This window comes from Neolamprologus multifasciatus, chromosome 7, assembly GCF_963576455.1.
Source record: "Neolamprologus multifasciatus chromosome 7, fNeoMul1.2, whole genome shotgun sequence".
Taxonomy (NCBI): Eukaryota; Metazoa; Chordata; class Actinopteri; order Cichliformes; family Cichlidae; genus Neolamprologus; species Neolamprologus multifasciatus.
In genome coordinates, this window is record NC_140445.1 from 50,400,506 (window position 1) to 50,427,868 (window position 27,363).

Below are 27,363 nucleotides of genomic sequence, written 5' to 3' on the forward strand. Positions count from 1 at the left end.
TATTTGTAAACAACTCAAACAAGGCAATCAATAAAAAAAAAATGCTGAAAGTGTCACAATACATTTAGGCAGGATTGAACGTACGTGCACTGCTGACAGGAACACCGGGTTACATTCACTGTTAATTACAGGCTTTTTTTTAAACAGAATGCATGTTGCGATTGTCTTGCAGGTCTCTAATGTTTCTGCAACGCATAAAAAGCTGAAGTAGGTGGCATGTAAATGCACAATAGATAAGCAAAGCAGCCAGACTATAACCTGTTTGTTGAATACAATAAGATTTGTTCACTGAACTGTTGTTACAGTAGATACTTGCATACTCAAGTATTCATAGACTTTTTTTTTTGCAAAAAAAAGCCATAAAAGTAACAAAGCTGGATGTTATTCGTGAAAATGTTTCACGCTGCTGTAGTAGTCCTAGGCAGGATGTGCCAATGATATTAACTTATGATTTGAGGTGTGGATCCTTGTGTGTTTTTTAATTAGAATTTTAATAAGAGCGCCTTTATCAAGGCTTATTGGCTTTCTAACTATTATCGTGCATCATCCATTTTGGAGATTTAGGAATATAAATTACAATGTTCAGCAGGTAAAAATATTTATCACGTCTTCCATTTTTAGTGAGTAAGTTTGCATGACAAGGTATCTAAAAATGACTAACAGAACATGAAAGCCTAATAGATTAATCCCAGTAGATCAGGGGTTGGGGAATCCAGGCCTCAAGGGCCGGTATCCTGAAGGTTTTAGATGTGTCCTTGATTCAACACAGCAGATTTAAGTGGCTAAATTCCTCATCAACATGTCTTGGAGTTCTCCAGAGGCCTGTTAATGAACTAATCATTTGATTCAGGTGTGTTGACCCAGGGTGAGCTCTAAAACCTGTAGGACACTGGCCCTTGAGGCCTGGCGTTCCCCACCCCTACATAGATGTTGATATATTTCTCTCTTGAAGAGCTGAATCCTGCCATCCTTTGCAAACATCAAAGTCATTCATTTAATGGTTTATTTATGAGTGTTTGTGCACAACTTATTATTGTTAAAAAAATATTAAAAACTTTTATCAAAATTGTAAACATTAGCCAAAGAGATTTCTTTATTGCTTCACAACCACAGACTTGTTAATTACGTCTAACTGATCTATATTTAGTACATGCAAAGGCCTTATTAAATACGTCAGAAACCCTTTATGATGGATGCCTTAGTAGAAACTAAAACCTACAAAACAAGTAAATTATATACAAGCTTTTCATCCAATATCCAGCTGTGGAGTACAGTATACTTTCTATGGAATCAAAACCATGACTTTCATCACAAAAAGCAGTGTGCATGTATCACTATAAAGCAAGAATACTAATTACTGGGTATAAGCTATATGACATAATGTCAAAGCCCAAATGCACCATATGAATTATAGACCTGCTAATGAGAGCTGAAAGCAAAATAACTGACTTGCAGAATGCTTGAATGAAAAATAGTGACAGCAACAGCTAATGGACAGTTTTAGTTTACTACTGAGTATTAACCATGTAAAAACAGTTAGAAAGTGTAATATTCTTTTAATTTTCTTATAGTCACATATCAAGTCAAGCCATCATATTTTCATTTTTGATGAAACTCTTGAAGCATGGCTAAGTCAAAATAGGTGGCAGTGCAAAAGTACTGATACTGTAAAGCTAGAGCTGGAAGACTTTGACACAGGAATCCCATTATGTCATTCCCTTTTCCCTCATTGTGATGTGAACCTCATGCAAAATACGGGCGTACTGAAGGGGAACAGGTGTGAACGTAGAGCAGCAGAAGTGTGAGTTTGAACAGGTGTAACTGGGATGTCAATGGTTAGGGTCTCACTCCTGCTATAAAAGAAACAGAAAGACATTAAAGATCAGTTTCTCGATGTGTCCATTGCTGATAAAGTCACTGTTAGAGTAAGGTGAGACACCACAGGTGAATATGTGAATATATACAGAACAGATATCACCTTGATAAAATCCCACAATATTATTTACATTAAAAAATTTACTTTTTCTTCTGCAAGTTTCTGAAATTTTATCGAAATAGACAACAATGTGCATAATAACCAATAACCAATATATAAATCTGAACAATGAATAAATTCCAAATGATGTAAATTTTATTTTGTTGGTACAAAAATCTTCTTTGATGTTGGAAATCTACTTTTATCCCTTAATGAATAAAAAAAATATTTTAAAATAGAGAAAGGTATAAGGTATACCTTATGTTTTTAAGGTATAAACTATTTTATATATATCAGCCTCTAAATGGTATTAAAACAAACTTTAAAAAAAAACTTTAGTAAAATCCTTGAGATTACAAAACTAAAAAATGCTTTGCTTGTTTCCAACACCACGCTTCATGCTTACACTCTACTGAAGTAACTTTGCACGAGTCATGGTCATAATCGTTATTTTTGTATACTCTGCCTTAGTGGTGTGTTTTATAGAGCAACCTGAAGCAATTTCCACAATGCTGTGAAAAAGTATTTGCCCCTTTCAGATTTCTTCTTTTTTCTTTAATTTTCTTTTTTGCATATTGTCACACTTACATCTTTCAGATCCTCAATCAAACAATTTTTTTACACTTTTTTTGGAAAGCTGTGTTCACTTTAGCTTGCCACACTTAGGCCTGATTCTTAGCAGATCTGTTAAATCAAACAGAACCTGTCAACAACCTTCCACAAAATGAAGAAGCCTAAAAGATCTTAAAGAAAGAAAGAAACTTAAAAACGATGAGAAACAAAGTCACTGACATCTATCAGTCTTGAAATGCTTACAAAGCCATTTCTAAGGCTTTGGGACTCCAGTGAACCATGACGAAGGCCTTTATCCACAAATGGAGAAACCTTGGAGCAGTGATAAACCTTCCCAGGAGAGACCGGCCTACGAAAATTACTCTGAGAGTACATCTACAAGTCATCCAGGAGGTCACAAAAGAACCCAGAACACTATCTAAAGAACAGAAGACTTTACTCGTTAGATTAAGGTCATGATTCAACAATACAGAGTTCCAAGGAGAAAACCACTGCTGACCAAAAAGAACACAAAAGCTCGCCTCACATTTGCCAAAAAACATCTTGATGACATTTGGGAAAATATTCTGTGGACTGAATAGACAAAAGTTGAACTTTTTGGAAGGTTTGAGTCCTATTACATCTGGCACAAAACGAACACAGCATTTCATAAACAGATCATACCAGCGGATCATACTTCAGGACCTTAACGAACCATAAATTCTGCTGTCTAGCAGAAATCCTGAAGGAGAATGTCAAGAAGAAGCTCAAGCTCACTTAAGTTATGCAATAAGACAATGATAAGAAACACACCACCAAGTCCACCTCTGAATTGCTCCCCAAAATAAAAAAAAACAAACAAAATGAAGGTTTTGAGTAGTCTGGACTTAAATCAGATTGAGATGCTTTGGCATTATCTTAAGCAGGCCGTTTCCATCCAGTGTGGCTGAACTAAAACAATTCTGCAAAGAGAAGTGAACCAAAACTGCTCCACAGCAATGTGAAAGACTCATTGCCAGGTATCACAAACACTTAATTGCAGTTCCTGCTGCCAGTGGTCACACAACCAATCATTAGTTTTAGGGAGCACTTTCTGTTTCACACAGGTCCAGGTAGGTTTGGTTAACCTTTTCCCTTAATAAATAAAATCTTCATTTAAAAGCTGCATTTTGTATTTATGCTTATTGTTAAAATTTAATTGAATATCTGAAACATGAAAGTGTACCAAATATGCAAAAAACTAAGAAATGAAGGAGGACATACTTGGCCATGTTTGATATGGGCATCAAACATTTTAACAGACAATTTAACAGACAACGCTTCCACAGATACAAGAGGGGAAAGCAGCTTAAAACTGATCAGTGCATATTTTCCTTCAAGTGTGACAACTTTAAAACATAAAGATCATCAGCCACTAGCCTCAGCATCATTAATCAATGCTTTCATGACCATTGTTCTCTATAAATACAATATAATGCATGTTCAGTGCCTCTGTTGTTGTTGTTCAGAGTTAGGACACTTTGCTTTGTGACTGAAAGCTGTAACTTTGCCCTTTACTTCATTGCTCAGCCGTCTATTTCTGATGAAGAAGTTGGAAGGCTACAAGCAAGGAGTGCTATTTAGAGTTGAAGTTGACACTCGACAAACACTTTTCCACTCCTATTGTTCACACTTTGGCCCAAGCACTGATGCCTTCATGTCAGAAGAAACATGATATTTGAACACGAAGAAGCAAGGCAGCTTTATTATGCCAAAGTCAATATCTTTTTCATGATTTATGTTGTAAAGTCAAATGTTTTAACTTGTCCCAAGTAGCTGTGGTAGCTCATCTTAGGTTTTTATCATTAGCGCAGAGTGAATAAGCCTGGTGATCGAGCCCGATTTGCTTCTTAAATTGCTAGTAATCCTTTTCAGCAGTCAGTTGTAATGTGACAATCAAGCAGCTGCACTCTGGTATGTCTGACAGCTCTCTGACACTCCGCACGGTTCCCCAAGTCCAGGTGGGACTTGGGGAACAGCCCACAGCAAAAACATGACAGTCATCCCAGGAGTCTGGAACTTTCTTTATACTGGGAAACAAGGTCAGGGTGAGGGTTTTTTTTAAATATAGATCGCAGTGCCACAGAGCTGAGCCCGTGCCCAAAAATCTCCAGCAGCAGATTTGATTTACAGTGAGCAGCTACGCTGGTAGAAAGAGAAGTCGGTGGGTTGTAGTAGTTACGAGCTCTTGCTGGGCTATAAATCAGTCAAGGCTTATCCTACTTGTCCAGAAAATGTTTTGAAGGGCAGACACACTTCATCTCAAGTTTGCTTCCCCCAGGACTGACCAACATAAAGCCCTGGTTTAACATGTACGATGTTCAGCTTTACAGTGTTAAAAGAAGTATTCATGTTACCTGAGTGAAAGTAGAGCTAACCCCAATGTAGAGACACTAAAAATATCTCCAGTGAAAGGACTAATTTGATATTTTAGGAAATGTGTGTTGTCATTTGCCCTTTACTTTATTCTAGGCTGTCTATTTCTGATAAAGGAAGTGGTGACCAATACCACACTTGAGTTTGTAAATACAAAACTACAACTATGTCTGTGAAGGAAGAAAGCTACAGCTAGCAGTTGGTTTGGTTACCAAAGGGGTTCTGGTCATTGGTCTACAATATAACCCACTTGAAATCACACGCAGATTTATTTATTGTTTTTTAAATGATTGGTTGTTTGCCCTCATTTCCCATCTCTGTAAGCTAAGCTAACGAGTACCTAGGTGTCGCTTCATATTAACTCTACCATTAGAGAGTCTATCTTTTTAGTATTTGTTAAACTTTTTCTCTGACATTAAACAAGGAACAACTATTCTACTCTTTTAGTGGTATATTATAGTTGTACGAGTTATGCACGAGTGTTACTGTATGTTAGGCTATTTATTTTTACTTGCGCAATGATCAATGTTCAGCATTGAGTAAGGGTACTTAGTTACATTTGACCACTATATACAGTAACTTCAGAAGCTTACCGTTAACGAGAAAACTTGCCTCCCACAGCCACCTGAAGGAAGGAGGAATAAAGGAAACAAAATAAATGAGGGAGGACAAATCATCCACTGGTATTCAGGCAAATTATCATCTAAGTATTCACAGTGCTTCTTTTTTTCCATATTTTGTTCCAGATGGATCAAATTCATTTTTCACCTCAAAGTTCTTCATACAGTGCTCCATAATGATAAGGTGAAAAAAATGCTTGAAATTCTTTGAAATGTATTAAAAAAAAATAAAATAAATAACATGTACATAAGGATTTACAGCCTTTGCTCAACACTTTATTGAAGCACCTTTGGCAGCAGTTACAGCCTCAAGTCTTTTTCAATTTGATGTTAGAAGCTTGGATCGTTGTCCTGTTGGAAAATGAACCTTCGCCAGAGTGCTTTTGTGGAGACTACTCTCCCAGTTCCTGCTGCTGAAAAACATCCAAAAGGATGATGCTGCCACCACCATGCTTCACTATAGGAATGGCATTGGCCAGGCCAAGAGCATTGTCTGGTTTCCTCCAGTCATGACTCTTGGCATTCAGGCCAAAGAGTTTGATCTTTGTTTCATCAGAAGAGAGAATTTTGTTTGACACGGTCTGAGAGTCCTTCAGGTAAGCTTTGGCAAACTCCAGGTGGGCGGTCATATTCCTTTTGCTGAGGATTGGCTTCCATCTTGCCACTCATACAGGCCTGATTGCTGGAGTGCTGTAGAAATAGTTGTCCTTCTGGAAGGTTCTCCTGTCTTTGTCAGAATCACCATCGAGTTCTTGGTCCCGTCGCTGACTCAGGCCATTCTACCCTAATTGCTCAGATTGGCTGGGCAGCCAACTCTAGTAAGAGTCCAAAGTTCTTCATTTACAGGTGATGGAGGCCACTGTGCTCCCTTGGAGCTTCAGTACTACAGACATTTTGCTCTGTCCAGTATGGGACCTTATATAGACAAGTGTGTGCCTTTCCAAATCATGTCATTCAATCAACTGAATTTACCACAGGTGAACTCTAGTTAAGTTGTAGAAAGATGTGACAGATGCTCAGGATGCATCTAAGCTCAATTTGGAGTATTTTTATTTATTTATTTATTGTAATTTTTAATAAATTTGCAAGAATTTCAAGCAACCTTTTTTCACTTCGTCATTATGGTGTATTGTGTGTAGAATTTTGAGGTGAAACACAAATAAGACTATAACATGGCAAAATGTGGAACAAGTGAATTACTGGAGCAGACGTGTATTTTATGTTTTTACTTAAGATTTCAAATCAGTAACATCAGCCTGGAGTCACATTTTCACAAATGACCACTTTCACTCATGTATTAGAAAGACTAAATAAAGAATAACAACTATTACCACATCATTGTAAATCCTTTAAAACCCTAACATTGCCCCTTCAAAGAACAGTGTCTGTGTCTTTACCTTTCCAGGCGTAGAGCCCTTCTTTGCTTCCCACATGCCACGCTTGTTGCCCACATCAGCTGGTTTCACATCCTGTTACAAACAAAATGCACAAAAAGATTGTTAGCCCTGGGAAGTGTCAGAAGAAATATTTAGACCAGCTACTTAAGCAAAAAGTATAGAAAAGAAGAAGCTTTTATCCAAAAAAATTATCAACGGAAAGCACAGAGGTGCTATGAGGAAATTGTCTCAAATGTTCTCCTCAACCTTCTTTAAATTAAATCAGATAATTGAAAGCATGACCATTTTTATGGTGAGGAATGAGAAAAAGTAGCAATAACTCGGACTGTCTGTAAAACATTGGAGAGCTTTCCTTATCGGTCCTCAAACAGATTTGAAGGGCTTTATAGAACTGCTTTCATCCTGAGAAGACAGGGATTTTTTAGTAAAGGGTTTAAGTGACATGTTTAAGCAAAGGAGGACTAAAAACTAACATCACATGAAGTATGGAGTCATCAATGTCCAGGGAGTAAATGTACCAAATGATTTCCCTTCAATGGATGCAAATACAGTTCCCAAATATATTTATTAGGCTTCTGGTTATTACTGGTGATATTGGTGAAGTATATGAAAAACCTTTACCAGTTTGAAGAGCAGACAAAAAGCAGCAGGAAAAGCTTGAGTGAGGATAGCTGAAGGAAAGAGCACAATTAAAGAGGACAGAAAGGCTGAAAAATATCACTAGCACAGTAAAGACACAGTAAAGATTTGATGCAAAGATCCACACATGCACCAGACTGTGGTACAGCTTCAACCCATCAGGGGGAAGTGTTACTGCAAGAGTAACAGCAAGGTTACAGCTCTTCTCTGGCCAAGATATTTGATACCAAAGTTATCTCGCTCATAAATTTTGCTTAAGAACAATGTCACACGTCATCTACCAACTTTACTCCCCATGAATGTGTCCCCAGACAGTTTTTACTAGCAGCTGGTGTCTGGCTTTAAGAAGAGGACACAGTGCTCACTGACTACCCTAGTACACATTTATTTATGCTATATAACCACAAAGAGAACAAATTAAATCATTAAGTTTCCATCTACTTGTTGTGACATGTCATAATATGTGATAGCTATGAATAGATATGACCCTTTCCCCCTTTTCCAAAGGACACTCATCAGTAGGACTAAAACATGCATTTCAGGGAGAGTTAAATGCAAACAGAAAAAAACTGAGATTTCTGTTTGAAAATACTGCAGTTTTCTGGAATAAAGGATTTAAATACAAAATAAATGATGTTAAAAGGAATGCAGAAAGAAAGCACACATTAAACCACCTGACAATCAACTAGTGCCAGGTGTTTCACGGCTCTTCTGTTGTCTGCAATAGATAAATACTTTTTTGTGCTTCTGTACAAAGATTTCTCATGGGCTTCTGTTCAAATAAATTAATTTAAGCTTTTCCCATCATGTGTACAAGAACTCAAAGAAAGCCATGACAGCATATGCTGTTCAGTAAACTCTCCATGTGGTGTAGACTTAAGACAGCAGCACCGTCCAGCCCTGGAGTGCAGATCCAAAGGCTGCAGCCAACAAAGGACAGGCATGTTGATGTGCAAATGAGCACATCAGCATGTGCAGAATATCAAGGGATTACTCTGCTGAAGACTGGCGTCTGATTTACAATAGTGTGTGGATGTGTGATCACGGCAAGGATTTATCAGGTCTTACTGCGGGCTTTGCTACCGCTGCTGGTGCTGGCTTTGCAGCTGCTGATGGCGCTGGTGCCGGTGCTGCTGCTGCAGGTGCTGGCGCTACTGTCTTCTCGCCTTCTGCCGGCTTTCCTGTCCAACTGTTGACACGTCCGGTCACACTTCCTTTGATACCGGCCACATCCTGGTGAAGAAACACTTTAAATATGCAATCACACACTAAACCACACTAAGCTTCTTTCTGTCTCATTCTCCGTTACCTTGTTTGCAGGAGAGGAACTTTCAGAGGTGCTGCCCACGTTGCCTTTCTCCCACATACTTTTGATGCTGCGTGTTCCCCCCGTAGGAATATCTGCCACTGGAGACTTGGGAGATTTTACATCTTTGTTTCCCTGTAAAAACATAATAATAATTATAATGGAATGCATTTATATAGCGCTTTTCTAGGCACCCAAAGATGTATTTAGTTACATTTACATGGGCAAACACAGGAGCACGCTGACTAAAGCTCAGGGACGCAAATAACAACATAGATTTAAATTTACCCAAGAACATTCATGTACTTAAGCACAATTTTAAGATAACTGTGCTTCATTTCAATTTATCAATTTTATTCTACTATTTACTGAGATAAAAAGCCTCAAAATAATGATCGGCACTTTTCAGAGCTTTGACATTAGGTCTATGTTGCAATACCAATATAACTAACTGTAACTTTTAATCATTTAGTAACAAGTGAAGAAAATACAGCTTTAAAAAAAAAAAAATTTAATCTACACATATTTAATTTGAAATATACACCCTTCATGTGTGTATATTTCGAATTCACAGGCTAACATTGAACATTTTATCTGCTACATTTACTTTGATAATATTTTAAATCTTATCTAAATTTAAATCTTGATGGCTCCTCAGTCTTAACAAATATTTACTGTCCAGCTTTTTTTTCCATTACCATTTTAGTCAGACTCACATTAGTTTAAAAAAATTATTCTTTCCATCTACAACCTATATTTGGAAGTATTGCTCTGTTCTGGGACCTACCCACCCATCTATGTGCATACATGGAAGTGTGGGTAAGAAAGGCCTGGGACAGGGAGACCACCAGCAAAGATCTCCCAAAGGGTATGGAGCAAAGGAGGAAAAAATTACAACAGACAAACGCTAATCAAGTCAGACACTTGAGAAGGATGAGCTGGGCTGAAGGTGGGTTGTAAAGCACAAGTAAACAGGATAAGCAGCCTCAATAGTGGCCGCAATGAGATTTGCCAATAGAACTATTTCCAGGTAATCATTTTGATTTGAAATAGTAAATAAACAGGCATCGCTAATTCAATATGTGTAGATTCTATTGTATTAGGTGGAGAGTATTAATTGGTGTGATTAATAATACCTGTGTTTACCTTCTATTTCATATGAAATAGGTCTACTGGATGTGCTGAATGTGAGTCATTATGCTTGACTTTGAACTAACACTACACTTCACCTCTCAGCCTGGTTTGACCCATTAATAGAGATGAGTCGATGACACTTAACCATACATATAATGTGAGACTTGCTCCATTTAAACCATTTACACCAGAAAAATGTGTTTCTCCTGTAGCTGATGCATCTAACTCTGACTTCAAATGGACCATTTTAAGGTTGTTGCATTGGTTGCAACTTAAAAGAATATATGATCAAATAAAACACGACTATTACTGCTACCTTTATTAAGAATGGTGATTAATATTTAACATACAGATCAGCTCTCACCTGGATGGCAGAAGTGTATTGTTCCATTCTGTTGCCAATCTTGGAGACAATAGGAGTGTGTGACACTCTGGCTGTGGTGCTGCACAGATGAACTGGGCATTAGTAAAAGCCACAAACCACTTATTTATCTTTTTCTCTTGTACTGGAAAAAATTTTTTTTTTGCAGCTTACCTTTTCTGGGCTGATTTACTGAGGAATTCTGCCTTCTCCCCAATCTGCACAAAACAATGTGGATTTTTACACCAAGTAGCGTTTCAAAGCCACAAATCACATTCTGCAATTCAATTCAATTCTATTTATATAGCGCCAAATCAGAAGAACAGTCACCTCAAAGTGCTTCATATTGTAAGGTAAAAACCTACAATAATACAGAGAAAACCCCAACAGTGAAACGTGAACAAGCACTTGGCGACAGTGGGAAGGAAAAACTTCCTTTAAACAGGAAGGAATCCAGGCTCAGGGAGGGGCAGCAATCTGCCATGACCGGTCAGTGCTGTGAGGTGGGGGGACACGACAAAAGACACACTCTACAAAAAAAGCTATGGTAGCGTTGCACCACAAGGTGTCTTTTTTTTTTTTTTAAATCAATAGCATACAGCTTATATCAGTGGAATTAAAACCAGAACTTGATAAGGGAATGCCAAATTAACAAAAACAGTAGCCAGGAAAAAATGTTTGACCATAAAGGGAGAACAACAATATCTGTGCTCCACTTCGCACAAAGCATGGAAACAGGGGGAAACAGCTTGGCTGGCTCTGTCATCAAGTAGCAAAATGAACAAGGCAGCACTCCAAATCATCTCACAGTATGTGACCGTACAAAACCTAGATTTGAAAATGAAACAGTGTGTTATTTGCTAAGTACATGTCCTTGAGTCTCTGGTTGCCTTCCAACCTCATGGTGACAAAAAAACTCAAGGAATTTCTTTCAATTACATAAAAGTTTATAAAAACCAGATACATTATTAATACAAGACAGCTATATTTTACAGCCTGTACTGTTACAGTGTCACTATTTTAAAGAGTTTACTCACACAACTTATAATAAAAGCATTTTTCTCTATTCAGCTGGGTTTTCAGATATCTGGCTATGATTTCAAAGTTTGTTATTATTATAGTGCTCAAAGTATAATAAAGCATTTATTTGAATTACTCTAAAAAGATACACAGACGTTTTTTGTTTCTACTGTGGATAAGTGGCCATATGTTTAGCTGGCTTTGCAGGATCTGGGCAAATACAACCAAGACTGTGTGTGTAAACTCAACTCAGTGAACCTTTTGTGACAACTCTAAGCCGTACGAACCAATTGTCAGACACTCACCTTAGAGGAGCCTTTGGGACTGATAGTAAAGGTGGGCTTTGTAGACCCCTCCTCCATCTGTTTCTTCTTCTCTGCAGCCTCCGCCCTCCTTTTCTCTATTTCCTCCTTCATCCTCTTTCTCTCCTCCTGTTACAAAAGCCCCATTTTGCTGTCACATTTCTGTAGCCACACATATGATAAATAGCACATAACCAAACCCATGCACCGTGTTAAATTGGTATATTTAACCCCTGAATGTCAAATAACACATCCTCGCCTGCTCTTTGGCTTTCTTTTCCTCTAGTGCCTGTTTCCTTTGCCTCTCCTCTTCCTCCAGGATCTTCTTCCTCTCCTCTCTCTTCCTCTTCAGCTCCTCCAGCTCTGCCTCGGCACCCTGCTGCTTCTGCTTCATCTTCTCAAACTCCTCACTTTCCGCATTGTTTCGTCTGCGCTTCAGCTCTTGCAGTTTTCGCTCAGCCTCCTGTCGCTCCAGGTCTTCTGCTTTAGTGGAGGGCGGATTGTCCCTGCTCGCAAACACGCACAGTTTATTTAATTCACATGTTAAAACATGCAGATTAGACTTAACGGTGATCAAAATCATTGACTGTCTATAAGCAGCAGTCCCATTACATTGTGGAGGCAGTTTGCCAAGATTTACCTTGATGTCTTTTCTGTTTTCTTTAATTTACTTTCAATGACAGCTCCATTCTGTTTGGTTGGCTCAATCTTTCAAAAAAGACGGGAAAAGAAAAGCTTTTCTTCCATAAAAGAAAAATAAACACATATTGAATATTGACAGCTAGTATTGTTTTACCTTCTCCTTAAACCCAAATCTCTTCGGCTTCTCCTCCTTCACACGAAGATGTGAAAATAAGAGAGAAAGAAAAGATCAGCAAACATCCATTGCCACACACACACACACACACACACACACACACACACACACACACACACACACACACACACACACACACACAAGACAAAGGCCATCAAACAATAGTAGAGTACTGGTAGTGAATGCAAAGCAGATGTAAGCTAAAGCGCTATGACACTGCAGCATCCTTGATATCACCACCTCCAGCAAAACACTGCGACTGCACTGTGATCTGTGACCAAACCACAAAACCACATCACACAGCAAAGCAAGAACAAACCCACATAAATAAAGAGTGTTTTTTTACTTTGCAAATAGTTACATTAACACAAAAGTCCCACAAATCCCATGAATACCTCCTCTTTCTTCTTCTTCTCTTCCATCTCTCTCTTTTTGCGCTTATCCTCTTCCTCTTTTTTCTTCTTCTCTTCAGCCTCCTTTTTCCTTTTTTCCTCCTCTACTTTCTTCTTCTCTTCCACTTCCCTTTTTCGTCTCTCCTCCTCTTCTTTCTTCCTTTTTTTCTCCTCTTCCTCCTTTTTCTTCTTCTCTTCCATTTCCTTCTTTCGTTTTTCCTCTTCTGCTTTCTTTTTCTTTTCTTCCATTTCCCTTTTCAGTTTTTCCTCTTCCTCTTTCTTCTTCTTTTCCTCCAGCTCCTTTTTTTGCCTTTCCTCTTCCTCTTTTCTCAGTCTCTCTTCCAGCTCTCTTTTCTGTCTTTCCTCCTCTTCTTTTTTCATTTGTTCCTCCATCTCTTGTTTAAGCCTCTCCTCAGTTTCCTTCTGTTGTTTTTCCTCTTCTTCCTTCTTTCTCCTTTCTTCCTCCTCCTTCTTGAGTTTTTCCTCCTTTTCCCTTTTTTGTCTCTCTTCCTCCTCTATCCTCTGCTTTTCTTCCATTTCTTTTTGATGCCTTTCTTCTTCTTCTTGCCTCTTCTTTTCTTCTTCTTCTTCATTGTCAACACCAGGTGCAGGCTCATCTTCAGCATCTTTCTTTTCTAAATCTGGCTCCTCAGTGTCCATCTCTGTTGCTGCAGCCTTCTCCTCAGTCTCTTCCTACAAAAACAAATTAAATTTACTTCCCGTCAGTTTTATAGAGTTGAATTAACGAGTTTAAAAGAGGTAAAAAGACATAAAACTCTACCTCATTTCCTGTTGTTTGTGTTCTTGATTCTTCAACAGATTCCTGACAATCACACCAAAAATAAATTAATCAATAAAAAATCACAATATAAAAACATTATAATTTATAAAACAAACAAAAAGGCTGAAACACATCTTACCTTCTCGTCCTCCTTTGTGTCTTCTTCTTCTTTCGTCCAAGAGTTAGTATCAGTACTTGTCACCTCCTCCTGGGCAGATTCCTCCTCCTTCTTCTCCTCCTCCTCCTCCTCTGTATTTTCTTGCCTGCTGATGCTGATGGAAGTCTGCTCTTCCAATGTGACGTCTGTGCCATTGGTGGTGCCAATTGTGGGATCGAGCTCCTTCTGTCTCTCCATGGCCTCCTTCATCCTCTTTTGCCTGCGTTCCTCCCTTCTGGCGAGGCGCTCCAGCAAAGCTTGGTCATCATCTGCCCCTTCGTTTACGGCTGTGGAGGACTCCGTCTCTGTCACGCTGAAAAATTAAAGAACAAAAACAAAACACCAAAGATTAAATTCACTCAAAGTCGAACCTCAAAATCTTGGCTGCTATCAAATGTTTTGGTCTGATCAAGTGTGATGAACCCACAAGTCTTTCTGAGTGGAATTTTCTCCTGTGGCTAACCAGCGAAAACATCAATCCAAGAACCTCACAACCGCTGGAGCTTTCCAAATATTAAGGCTGGAGGGCTTTATCAATGCCAAACACTTAGATAGGCTGTAGAGCTGCTGTGTTTTTCTTTTTCTCTCTCTCAGTGATGCTTACGCAGGAACAAAAAAGCATTTGAATAAAATTAAATGAAAAAACACTATTTTGTTTTTTGTGACACAGTGCAATAGGCCAAGGTAATAAAATGTGCTGCTTTTATACACAACAATTCAACTTGTGTGCAAATTTATTTTTCATACGTCAAAAAAAAGTTTTTTTTTCATTAAGAAAACCCCTAATGGGAAGTTACTTATTTAACCTCATTCTAGATGATGTCTACACATCTTACCTGTTAGTGTCGATCACCTCAGTCAGACCAGATTCCTCTGAGTCTTTCATCTTCTTTCTCTCCTCCCTTGCGCGTCTCCTTCGCTCCCGAGCCTCTTCCTCATCATCATCATTGGTGTTACCTGTCCTGAAAGAGCACATATACAGAATTACAGTGTTTTGTTTAAAATGCATTTCAGTTTTTTGGGTTAAACCATGAAAACACGTCAATCCACGTGAAAGCTACTTTGGCTTAATGGCAGCTTTTGTGCTAAAATATCACTGTCTAGTGATAATGGCCAAAACACCCAATGAATCCAAGGTCCACTACTGATGATCTGTCTTTAAAAATTATACTCTAGATCAGATTTCTAATCCCTAAACCTAACCAAGGAAGTTAAAAGAAGCAGAAAATAAAATTGGTATAATTTGTGATAAAAGGCCCGAAACACCCTGTGAAGTTAAGCCACAACTGATGATGTGTCCCGCTGGTAAAGCTTTCAGGCTGCCTTTCTTCATAGTAGCCATCCCTCAAGACTTTCTTCATTTGCAGCAATGCATTATCAGAGATTGTAACATCTAGTCCTTTATTGAATCTGTAAATGCCTTGGTTTGGAGTTTGTGATATAGTTTCGGCTCATGTTTTTGTTTTTTGCCTATCACTTTGCTCGTGTATGCCTATTAGTTTAACTTCCTTTCTTTGTCTTTTTCCCTCCTGTCCTGGCACTGTCAGTCTAAATAGTCGGTTCTGCATTTTCCTTCCACCCCTTTAAGCTTCTCATGGATTCTGCCCATTTACTACACGTTTGCCTACGTGAGAACGCTGGATCGTTCCCAATGGTACTTTCCTCTTCTAGTATTTGTACTAGTATTAAAAGTTGACTGTAAATTCACTTTGGCGCTGTATAGATGAACAGATTAAAACAAATTATGGACCTAACTGTAAAGGCTTTGAGCTCCATGGACCTCGTGGTTGTGCCTACTTTACTTGTGACACACTATGACGTGTTATGTAAGGCTTTAGTGTAGAGTGGAGTTTCCCATACACATTTTATTTAATGTTTTTAAGAAACCTAAAGTGAAAAAACAAGTGTTTTTCCTGATAAAAATTTAAAAAACTTCACATAAATCAAAAACACAATTTCCTCCAAAAGAAATATGTGATATGTGACATTTTTATGTTGACCACATGAGAAGCTAAAGCCATACCATCTAAGCTGATTTCAAAAGACACAATGAAGATTTGAGATACCACAACTGAGAGGAAAATAGTCTATAAGAAATAATTATAAACACACATGCTACACATGCAAATGCCACATCCAAGAAGATGCGTGTACTTCAAAAGACTGGCTCTTAAGACTGGACTTAATACTACAACATGTAATATATGAAAAAGGGAGAAAAAACAACAGAATAGGGATGCAGAACAATGCTTTTCCTCTCCATCAACCCCATATCCCCTGTCAGTGACTTTCATCCAGCTTTGAATGCTTCCACAGTTAATTTTTCAGCATGCCTGGGAGTATCTTTTTAAGTATTACCAGGCTTTATGAGACAGAGAGGGAGCTTGAAATGGTCCATTGATAGCACACGGGTATTATTTCCCTCTGCTCTTCCTGAATCTGCGAGGCAATCTTTTACAGATGTTGCGAGAGGTGGAAGGCAACCACAAGAATCCTTTCTGTCTTTAAAACAGCAACAAAGACCCAAATGAGGCGGAAATCCAATAAATCCACAGGCAAAGGTTTCTCCAAATGGCACGGATCACCTAGAGAAATCAGTGAGGAAGCAATCCAATTAGAGAGAACCCCACCCAAAGCTTGAAGTCACAGTTACATTTCCAGACAACCAGCCCGGGGGACACGAAACATAATAAATGAGGGGAAATATGATGGGAGCTACTTGGCTAACAGAGGTGCTGAGTGAAATGAAGGTACGAGGCTAAAAAGCTCAGCTCAAGCAGTGTAAGTCTGAAGCCATCGGAGCAGGCTATTATGCACTGGAATAAAAATTACAGTCAAAACATTCCAGTGTCGGCAGCATTTGGAGAGGAACTGGAAGGCATAAAAGGAAGGGCAGACTGGTTTGGCATGGCTGGCTGTGAGAAAATTGCAAGGAATGTTCTTCGTTTCTTGGGCACTGATGGCACATCTGATATGACAGCACCCGACTGGAAAAAACACAACATGCTGGGCTACGTTTGGACATCTTGATTATATGATCACATAAAGGATTAAAGTGATCATAATCTGTTCAAATCCATTCAGAGAGTAAAATGCAGTGACCGCAGTGTTTGATCATCCGTTTAATTAGCTCTGTGATTAAACACTTCTGACATCTTTAAGTGTCAGCATCTCTCACTTTGTTTCTACTCAACCTGAGATCACAGCAAGTACAAACCTTCTACTTTACACCACTGGGGTGGATATCAGCACCATCTTTTAAACATTATTGTTTAATTTGCTGAGCACATGAAAGAGACTGAATAAAACAACAGAGAATGAAAGGTAAACCCAAACAGCAGCACAGATGACGGTCCCCTTAATGAGCTCAGGATAGTGGGGAGATCATTGGGCCATTATCGGCTCTTCCTTCTGCTTCGTGTGGAGACAAAGAGCTCCATCATGCATCCTTCCATACATCAAACAACATATAGTATGCATATATAGAAAGGCCTGCTCACTGAGCATGTGTCCATGAGATGAACCAATCATCGGAGGGCACAGAAGAACGATCAGAAAAGGAACATCTTGTTTAATGTTTTCAGAATGGTTCACTGCACCCAAGGGTTTAAAAGTGTCAACACAGATGGGACTGGGAAACAGCTGCTGTTTAAAAACTGAAAAAAAGTGTGTGTGTGTGTGTGTGTGTGTGTGTGTGTGTGTGTTTCGGGGTGGGCGTGGGGGGTGACTAGGCCCTGCTAATCAAATATAAAATATATCCGGTTTGTTTTGTGAGCCGACACAAATGCTTTGCATGCTAACAATGCTAATGAGACTTTAATTTAGGATGATGTGTGTAGGATGTTCTGATATTCACAGTGCATTCACCCTTTTTTTGTGAGTTTCACTTGTAATTTTAAGTCTGCATGCTCAGGACTGTGTCTTTTGTGTGTGTGTGTGTGTGTGTGTGTGTGCATGTGTTGTTTTGCACAGGTTTTACAGGATTACTCACTTTTCGGCTTCAAGGCGCATCTGCTCTCTCCTTTGCCTCCTCAGCTCCATGCGGCGGTCAAAGTCGTCATCCATGGTGGCCAAAAGGTTCTCCTCGCTTTTTCACTAAAAGACACAAATATAATGTCAGCATGAGTATCCTAAGTTAAATGAAATGGACATTTATTTTTTAATGCACATGCAAAAAAAAATTACCACATTTCATCACTGTGGTAATTTAAACTCAATTAACAGCAGCTTGTAGGGTCCAGATTAACAGACACACATTGCAATAAAACAAAGGGCCCACCCAAGGCAACTTTTTTTAACATATGAAAAAATCAATAAAAACTTCTGTGTCTGCTGGTTTACAATACCTTAGCAATAGCGAAAGTTTAGTCCACGGACAACAGAGACTCCTCTCCTGTCATATATCAGCTCCCACAGTCTGGTTTATATCTCAGTCCTTCTGCAGCGCAAAAAGAATTCCTGTTTGTCTTTGCAGTGACTACAACTACCAGAAAAGGCAAAGCCTGCCTCTCTGCTCTCCTCTTTTTCTTTCTCAGCCTCCCTCCTCCTCAGGCAGACTCCTGCTCGCTCCCTCTGACTCTCACTTTTCCCTCCCTGATCTCTGAATTTGGACTTAGACTTTGTCTTATTCTGCTTACTGTACCTTGTCTGCTTTATCTAGCTTATGTCAGATGTGTCGGTTTTAATTTATAAAGGTTTCTACAGAATTATTCCGTGCTTCTAAAACGCTACTCACTGCACAACCCTTACTGGTCACAGGACAGCTTTGCAGTGCGCAGTGGTTTATATTTCAGCAATTAGCCTGGCATGACATTGGTTTTCAGTTGCCAAAGAAAAAAAATGGCCATTAGCCTTTTAATTACTTTTCTCCAACTAATAATTACTATAATGAATAATATTTGTAATTACTGGCTCTGTACTGGACCCCATACATTTGTTATTAAATAGAGGAAGAAGAGTGCAGTTTTCTCTCTTCTCTCTCATTAAATTATTCAAACATGTTTGACTCCTCGTGTTTCCCTATGCTGTTATTGTAGTTTCATTGAAAACAGATAAAGAGATCCAGTGGGAAACGCAATCTACAAACAGGTTTCTTTGAACTACAGAGGCTGGGCATTCCTGTGCATTTAAAAGGTCATTAGAGTTTCCAGCATCACAGATAAAATTATAATTCTTGTAAAAGGTTGCCAAAGCTTATAATCTACAATCAACTGTTCAGCTAGAGCAACTGAAAACCAAAGCCCCCATTTTAGTAATAATAAAGCTGTAATCTGGCCTGCAGGGTTTCCCAAAGCTCACTAAAGTCATACAGCCTGTGCCCAGTAACTAATTGCTAGTCTTTCTGGCTTAGAGAAAAGAACTGAGGGTTCATTTAAATGCACAGACTTAGATAAAATGGCTTCTTAGGCTGACACAAAATCCTTCATTTATAGCACTTTAACAGCTTGCCACCTTATATTAACATCTGGAACACTAACTCCAAACAGCTGCCAATAAATCAAAATTCACTTTTTTTCCTCCTCATGTAATTTTAACAAACTCATTCAGCATAATTTAAATTCATTACTTGATAATGTACACATTGTATAGGCTTTCAGCATTAACAAAAACAACTGTATAAACCGCCCTGTCCTCCCACTAAAGACATGGATGCTAAGGTAACTGATGGTTCTTGGCTGAAAATGTGAGTGTGAGGGGGAACTTTTGTGTGTGTGAGTGTCTGCCAGTCCTGTAGGAACCTGTCTAGTGAAATCCTGCTTCTACTCCACTGTCATCACATCCCTGGTTGGTTAAAATAGCTGAAGGACAGCAAATTATTGAAAAGTTAGGGAATAAACCAAAGTATAGATTTATAAATGGGCTGCTGCTGATCCCACATTTGTTATTGGAATAAGACTGCTCAAATCCAGTGTTCAGCATGCAATAAAATTATAGTTTTCCAAATGTTTGCTCTTTCTTTGGATGAACATGAAGTTGTGCAACTAGTCAATTGCTCCTAGGTGCCCTCCTACTGCTAGTAGTGCAAGCAGCAACACTTAGTCGGTCGCTGGGCCGTGCTGATTTAGAAACATCATACCAATTTTTTTGTGAGACTGCAGCTGAAAGTCATGCACCCTGTACTGAAAATAGAAAATAAAATCAGTTTAGTCTTGAGCCAAAAAGACTGCAACTATCTTTAGGAAGCTCTAACCCATGACAAATAGGCATTCCTGTCTTTCACAATAGAAACAGAACAAGAGCCAGCACTGGGAGATTACATCACACTTTTTCACTTAAGGTCAAACAACTCTATTTTCTAGCCTTAGAAACAATCATACAATACATTATAAGGCAGTTCAAAGAAAGCTTAACCCGGCTAGCTTTACTTTCATTCTTGGTCATATAAGGTTATACTAAAGAGGGCCACTTCACTCTCATCGCTGTATTTTTGTTTCAAGATTTTCAGATCTGCAGAGGAGCCCACCAACAGTAAGCAGTGCATCATAATGGGACATAAGCATGTCACAGTTTAGTTTGTACTATGACCGGTACCATATACAGTCACTTAGACTTACAAACAAAACGAGCCAAAAGCGTCCCTTTCCCTGAAACACCCAAATCTGTTGAGTTTCCCAGGAAAAGGATGGCACTCTTTTAGACTTTACCCTTGTGGGAAACTGAACAGAGATTTATTGGCACCAAAAAACTGACACCCCCGTTTTGATGATGGACTGAACCACCACTTACAACCACTGGCACTTTATATAACTACTGTATAATTTATCCATATATCTTACTGTCCCATTACTTGATTGCACTACTGTAAATGCTGTATAGACAATCATACTGTACAATACAATAATTATAGTTTTACAACTGTTTATTAATACTTGCAATTGTATATCTATAATCTGCTATAGCTTTTCATATTTATAACCATACGTATAACCTGTTCATAGCCTGTATATAGCTTGTACATTCACTTCAGTTATAGCCTGTACATACTTATTCATAACATACCTTCATGCCGTGTACATTGTATCATATCTCTAATAGATCTATATTCTGTAATATATCTATATTATTGCTAAAGTACTTTCAGGATGGATGCAAACTACATTTCATTGCCATGTACTTGTGACGTGTGCAATGACAATAAAGTTGAATTCTATTCTATTCTATGCTATTCTAATAGATTGCTTAATATATACATATAATCGACGGTGCTCTATAGAGACCAGAGTTAAACAAGGACTTTCTCTAAAATCTGGAAGAACAAGCTAAAATTCAGCATTGGGGGGAAAAAAAGCTAAAATTAACATTATGTTCTCTTAATAACACATGCAAGTGTAGTTATTAGGAAATGTAATTCAAACAGCATAAAACACATTTTTGTTGGGGACTATTTTCTGTCAGCACCAATGCACAATGATTATATTGTATACTACACGTTAGCAATCAAGCAAAAGGCCTTGTATTTGTTTGCAACTACAGTACATTGTAGTGTTTTGCAAACCATGTACTATACAAAGAAATAAATGATGGATATTTGGTCAGATCAATGAGTCATTCGGTCAGATACAGCATGAAAGGGAGTGCAGGGGAGAAGGTGGGTTGCAAAGCAGACCGGAGATTCTCAGAAACTGTGGCCTGTCTAAAGAAGTGCCCTTTATTAAGATTCACCTATTGGATGCACATCAGGGTATGAGTTGGGCTATCAGCTGATGTACACTGACAATGACCAAAGCTTATTTGCCAGGATTGTGAATGAGGATGACTTTCTTTTCTGTGTGAACTAACTGTTAGACTCACTTGTCACTTGTTCACTAACTTAATTCTTCTCAGGGTCACAAGTGACAACCTGTTCATCCCTCTCTCACAGCCTCATGGGATCAGAAGAGGTCTGAGCATCATAAAAGGTGGTCTGAATTATGGATTCTATGGAGCATCACGCAAGGACTGACTGAGCTGAACAACTCAGAGATGTCTGAATGGTGAAGCAGGAATGTTTGGATGGGCTAACGCAAACATTGCCTCACTGGTCCATCGATGCCAGTGAAGATCTCTATTTATAAAGTTTCAAATCTCTTGAGAGTTTTTAGACTTTATAATGTTTAAACTTTCTAATGTGATTGCCTTTCTTCCCAGCTTTTGTCTGCACTGAGAGACATGCACTTAACAGCACAGACATTATTCTCCGAGTTCCCCATAACAGTGCTATCTGCAAATGGACAGATGATTTGTATAGTTCAGATTACCTCTAGGAATAACTTTTTCTATATTTTGTTATATATATTTTGTTTGAAGGCCCAAAAATATGTGGAAGCACTGATCACACTGGCCCTTTAATTTAGGTATATTTCTCCCGCTACTTGAGCACACTGCTTTCATGCAGCAAAAGAATCACAAAAAACACACTGTTCATGAATATTTAGCCTTATATGTCTGGCTTGCATTAAGTCAGATGTAAAAATATCAAACACTGACATTTAAAGCTAAACAAAACTGTGACTTCTGAGGGAATGCGTTTACTCCAACGAAACCAAAGACAGGCAGAATATGCAGGTACTTAGCTAGCTTAGCATAAAGACTGGAGGTAAAGGCTAAAGCAAGCCTGGTTACACCTAAACAAAAAAATCCCTTCTCATCACCTGTACACGCCACTAACTATATATTTATATGTCACTATTCATCTGTTCAGTGCGCCTGTCATATCTGTCTACACTGCTATTATTTATCCCAAAATGTCAACAGCGTCAAACCATGTACAGAGATGTCTATTGAACATTTACAGGTGTTGGTAGCTAACAGATTTTTTTTACAACTTACAACAGCTCCTACCTTTCCCAGCCTTCATTTCAAGCTAAGCTAATCATAATTTGGGTTTTTTCTTTTTCACAAAAAAGTCCCCCCAAATCATTATTAGGTACCCTATTGCTTTAAATGATGACAGCACGATCTTCTGCTACCCTGCAGCACTGTGTCATGCTGCTACCTTACTAGTTCTAATATATAAAACCCAAACCAATAGTGGGAATTCAACCTGATAACTGGAGAGCTTTCTGAAGCAGCAATGAATGGCAAAACTTCACCTTTAAAGGAAGCCAAACAACCAGCTGCAGTTCATGAGGAAGCACATTTTGCAAACATGGCATAAAGTCTACATCACAATAATATTCAGTCAGTGCTAATGTACTAAGTACATTAAAAGAAAGCCTGCAGGTCTCTGGCATATTCAGACAGATGCGACTGAACACATGTACCTATAAAATGTTAAGTAATAAAAACAGTCCTGGAAAAACACAATAGTAACCCATGCCAGTGTCCCTTATCCAAAGCGGTTAATTCACAGTAAGCCCACGTTTGACTTCTTCGTTTCTGAAAGCCAACTTGGATTTAGCCCGAGACTCCCTCAAGTAGTCCATCGAAGCTCGTAATAAGTCTTATAAGCCTTTCACTAAAAGCCCATAATTACATCAGCTACATGCTTCTCCTTTGGCTCTCCAGTTTTGTGTAAACACCATGTGCTGTTTGTATATTGTCGGCCTTTGTGATTACTGCCTTACTGATGGTGTCTTTACAGAGTGTCTCCAAATGTATCAGTCAGACATCAAAAAGAGCCTGAGACAGAGACTCTGTTCTGTTTAACACTGTTCCTAATGTGTGATTAACATTTGGTTTGGCATGTAAGAGAAAACTTCACATCTTCAATCAGGAAATGTTCACCACAGACAGGCACACAGCTGGATACTAGTAACTGCACAGCTCTGTCTCTATTGCAATGAGTCCAGCAATAACTGTGGATGCAAGAAAAAAAGGAAAATAAACTTTTCCAGCATACTACTCTTCTAAATTATGATCATTTTAGAGAAACATGCCAGCAGACTTTATAGCTACATGTCAGTTACTGCTGAGATTGTTAACTCTGAGGGTGACAGATACTGTAAAGTAGCCGTTTCCCATTGTTTCCAGTCTTTGTGTTTTAGGTGGGCCTACAGTCACGAGGCCAGAATAACTATACATGAATATTTCTTTAATTGATTCCTTTGACTTGTATTTTGTCTGACTGGCTAATTGTAAGGTTGGTAACTGAGATCATATGACTGTTTAATACCTGCCCAAAACTGCATCAGCTAAATATCTACAGCACATATAGGATGCGCTGCAGAAACTAAATCAAAAAAGACAGACAAGTTTCTCACTGAAGGATAAAAAAAAGTACTTCAACACATTTATATGTAGATAAACAGCTGCCAGAGAGGCGTTTGCAATCAATCAAGAAGCCACAGCTGCTTACTCCACATGACCAAACATGGTCACATTCAAAAAAGTCCATCACCAGGATACAAATCACACACAGTTTACAAGCGACAACATACTGTACTGGTGACCTTTTCTGTTGCTCATTAAAATATTTGTAAAAAGAGACGAAAAGGAGTCTGTGCTGTTTTGTGGCTGTTGATGTGAAGATTTGCAACTATCTTATCAGCTTTGTGCAAAGCGACAGGGGCCTTTAGTAAATTCTTGACTCTGCAGCACCGATTGGTTTTATTAAACAAATGGTTTATAATAGCTTATAATCAGCTGATGGAAATTGTTGTTTGATTGCTGATAAAACATTGCAAAGTGGGAGCGATCATTGACTGGAATGAAATATGTCTGGTGACACAATTCAATAAATAATCCTAATTCAAAGCCAAGTTATTGCTTCATCCTCAGCCGGGCACTCAATGGAAATAGATGCAGCTACGTGCACTCCCTGCTCCACATCCCATCAGCTCAGATGGCGTACTTGGCCTCCTTTTAAGGAAGTACACAGGCAGTGTTAGTTGTAATGTCCCTGCCATGGACAGAGATCGTAGTTTACTCAAGAAAATACCTGCTGCTAAACAAAGTGGTAACCCAGGAATAACTTATTTCCATTGTGATCACTGTGAATAAGCTTTCCAAAAATAGTGCTGGGAGGCAAAAACCCAAACTGGAAGGGTGATTATTAAAAAAGACCATGAGAAAAAGCAGGACCCTTGAAATGATTCCTAACTCCAAATCATTCTTCTCTTGGTGTCGGGAATGCTATTTCTCCTGTACGGCAGACTGATCGCTGACGAATGACTTCATTAACATTAGTGCCATTAATGTTCACCCTTTAACCTCTTGTAATTTGCTCATGTGGAAAACCATTTCCTCTCCCATTGAGAGTGCCCCACCTGTACAACCAGAGACCATGCGGTGTGCTTTTCTTTCAAATCGTTCCACTGCTGAGGCACAAAGACCCATTTGTGCTCGCATTAAAACACCAGCAGCTGAATTTTCCCCGTATCACTTTCTCAGTTGGCAAACTTGATTCACAACTTTTTAAATGGATGATTTTCAACTCAAACTGCAGCAGCTCCCATGTGCTCACGCTCAAAAGACATTTTGTATTTCCATCTGCATCCAGACACAGTTGGCACCATGCAGACAATAGCGTTTGGACTGTACTAATTAAAAAGGGGGTAAAAGGAAGAAGTCATACACAGCTAAACATTAAACATAAATATCTGAATTGCTCTACTTTCTGAGAATTTGTTCTCTTGTATTTGTGCATACTGGATATGAAAGACTGGAAATCAAATGCGTTAACAATATATTTTACATTTTGTGCATACACAGCTGTTTTCACTTTCAGGATACAAAGTCATCCCAATTTCTGTAATCAAGATGGGTGAGTGAGAATGCTCTTCAAATCCAAACACATTTCCAGTCCCAGACTAGATCAGCCTCCGGTCACAAACTCGCACACTGCAACCGAGTGTGGTCCAGCCTTTATCTGCAATACCATCTAAGGAATAAGAGGCCGACTTGGCATGTCCACCACAGCAACAGTGTGTCCACAGCCAGACGTCCGCTTAATAAATGAGCAACAGAAAACTAAAACTGAATTATGGCTTCGACTTCTGTCGTTCTGTTGCACAGAAAGATGCAAGTATCTAAGCTTCATGAAAGGAGGGAGGAAAAACAAGAATATGGGCAGCTGAAACCACTTATTTGCAGAAGTCCCCGCCAGCAAATTGTACATGATTAAGCTCACAGTTACTTCATGAAAAGGGATTGTGAGACTTGTTTTGTTTCTGTCACTCCTGGTTAGAGTTCTTTTTCTATGCAGTTGGATACAGTAGAATCAATTTTCTTTATAACAATGAAATTAATAGTATTAAAGATAAAAATATAAACACAGTGTAAAAAGATATTTCACATCAACTTCAGTTTTCATGAAACCTCTTTCTCACTCTTGTCTCTGCTTGAGGATGTTAAAAACTTGTATTGAGGGAACACAATTAAGTTCTCCTAATATCTCTGTGTGGAAAGTCTCATATAGAGATCTAAACATTTAGTTTCTTTAACAATGAATGCCGTGCATTTATATTTATGTTCTATTTGTTCAGTTTCATCTCTTTTCAAGCAATCTAGGTTGAGGATGGCATGCTCAGATGTAATAATTAGTACTACAGAAGAAGTACAAAAGTGAGGCATCCATATAAAACATAACCTAACAAATCTTTTCAAGAGTCTTCTTTGGGGTGTTTCAAAATCTGAACCAGCTGTCTTTTTGTCCTCACATCAAATGATACATGAAACCACTGCAAATTCAACAGTCATTAGCAGCTGTAAATATGTACTTCACTCTGATTATACAGTTTTTTCCACACAAGTCAGTCTAAATACAAAACACAACATCCCTTTAAGCCTGCGCTAATGACCTTGTGAAGCTACATCACACATTATGATTAAACTTACCAGGCCTGCAGACCAAAGAGGCTGGAAATCAGCAGGCACAGAGCGACAAGGGGTTTATAAGCAGAGCATGCAATGTGCAGCTCCGCCTGCTCAAGCTGCAAACTCACTGAGTTTCACAGGGTTGACATGTGCATGCACACAGGTTAACTTTAGGGATGTCTTTAAATTGCAGTGCAACTGATTCCTCTGGTTGATAAAGGTTAAAAATATTAAACATAGATTCAATTTTCTAACTTGCGCTTTCTTTTCTATGCAGTTTAGCAGTGCTGCATTATTGTGTATAAAAAGCTTTACGACTGAAGTGCACTATTTGGCTTTTAGATGTATTGAGTTAAATGACAGGTGTACTTAATGAGCCTGTCTGATTGTTAAAGGATAGATATAAACACGGTGGTCCATACATTAGCATATCAGTTATATACATGTATTGCTCCTGCCACATAAGTTGGAATAAAAACAATCACATTGATCATTTAGCATTTCATTTAGGAGCATTTCCATCCAATTAGAGGGTTTCTCCCGGTCTCAGCCCCAGTGGTTTGGCCAAATTACAGAAAGGGTTGAGAAATGAAGAACCACTCTTCTGAATCCATGTGCGGTAGCCAAACAGACTCAGTTGTTTATTGTTTCCAGCGGGCTTGAGGCGACCAGAATCCAAATTACGAGGATGTCTGCACTTCCAAAACAAGCATTATTGTTTATTTCCCCGATTTGGTTCAGTTGCTCCATCACATAATTT

At 38.7% G+C, this 27,363-nt stretch overlaps 1 protein-coding gene across 6 annotated transcripts; it reads right to left on the reverse strand.

Annotated features, from left to right (window-relative positions):
- Window positions 1–145: 145 nt before the first annotated feature.
- LOC146515249 (uncharacterized) lies at window positions 146–27,363 on the reverse strand. Of its 6 annotated transcripts, none has more exons than XM_085169134.1 (17): window positions 26,625–27,363; window positions 17,860–17,963; window positions 14,705–14,830; window positions 13,851–14,181; window positions 13,712–13,753; window positions 12,934–13,623; window positions 12,518–12,553; window positions 12,362–12,429; window positions 11,981–12,227; window positions 11,725–11,850; window positions 10,574–10,617; window positions 10,403–10,481; window positions 8,908–9,039; window positions 8,667–8,831; window positions 6,960–7,031; window positions 5,536–5,567; window positions 146–1,853 (listed from the first exon to the last, which is right to left on the reverse strand). In XM_085169134.1, the coding sequence occupies exons 2-16, from the start codon at window positions 17,931–17,933 to the stop codon at window positions 5,538–5,540; spliced, it is 2,262 nt and encodes a 753-aa protein (XP_085025260.1). In that variant the 5' UTR covers window positions 17,934–17,963; window positions 26,625–27,363; the 3' UTR covers window positions 146–1,853; window positions 5,536–5,537. The 6 variants fall into 6 exon arrangements, with proteins under 6 accessions (XP_085025260.1, XP_085025261.1, XP_085025262.1 ...); XM_085169135.1 differs by lacking the exon at window positions 26,625–27,363 and adding an exon at window positions 18,215–18,747 and having other exon boundaries at window positions 11,725–11,842; window positions 11,973–12,227; XM_085169136.1 differs by lacking the exon at window positions 26,625–27,363 and adding an exon at window positions 18,215–18,740 and having other exon boundaries at window positions 146–1,850.

Bases quoted from the DNA above. Each gene is read 5' to 3' on its own strand.
- LOC146515249 (XM_085169134.1), bottom strand. From the start codon at position 17,933: ATGGATGACGACTTTGACCGCCGCATGGAGCTGAGGAGGCAAAGGAGA. The intron at 11,851-11,980 runs GCGAGGATGTGT...CTTTTGTAACAG, and splicing joins AAAAGAAAGCCAAAGAGCAG to GAGGAGAGAAAGAGGATGAA. The intron at 9,040-10,402 runs GTGAGAGCTGAT...ATGTTTTTACAG, and splicing joins AATACACTTCTGCCATCCAG to GGAAACAAAGATGTAAAATC.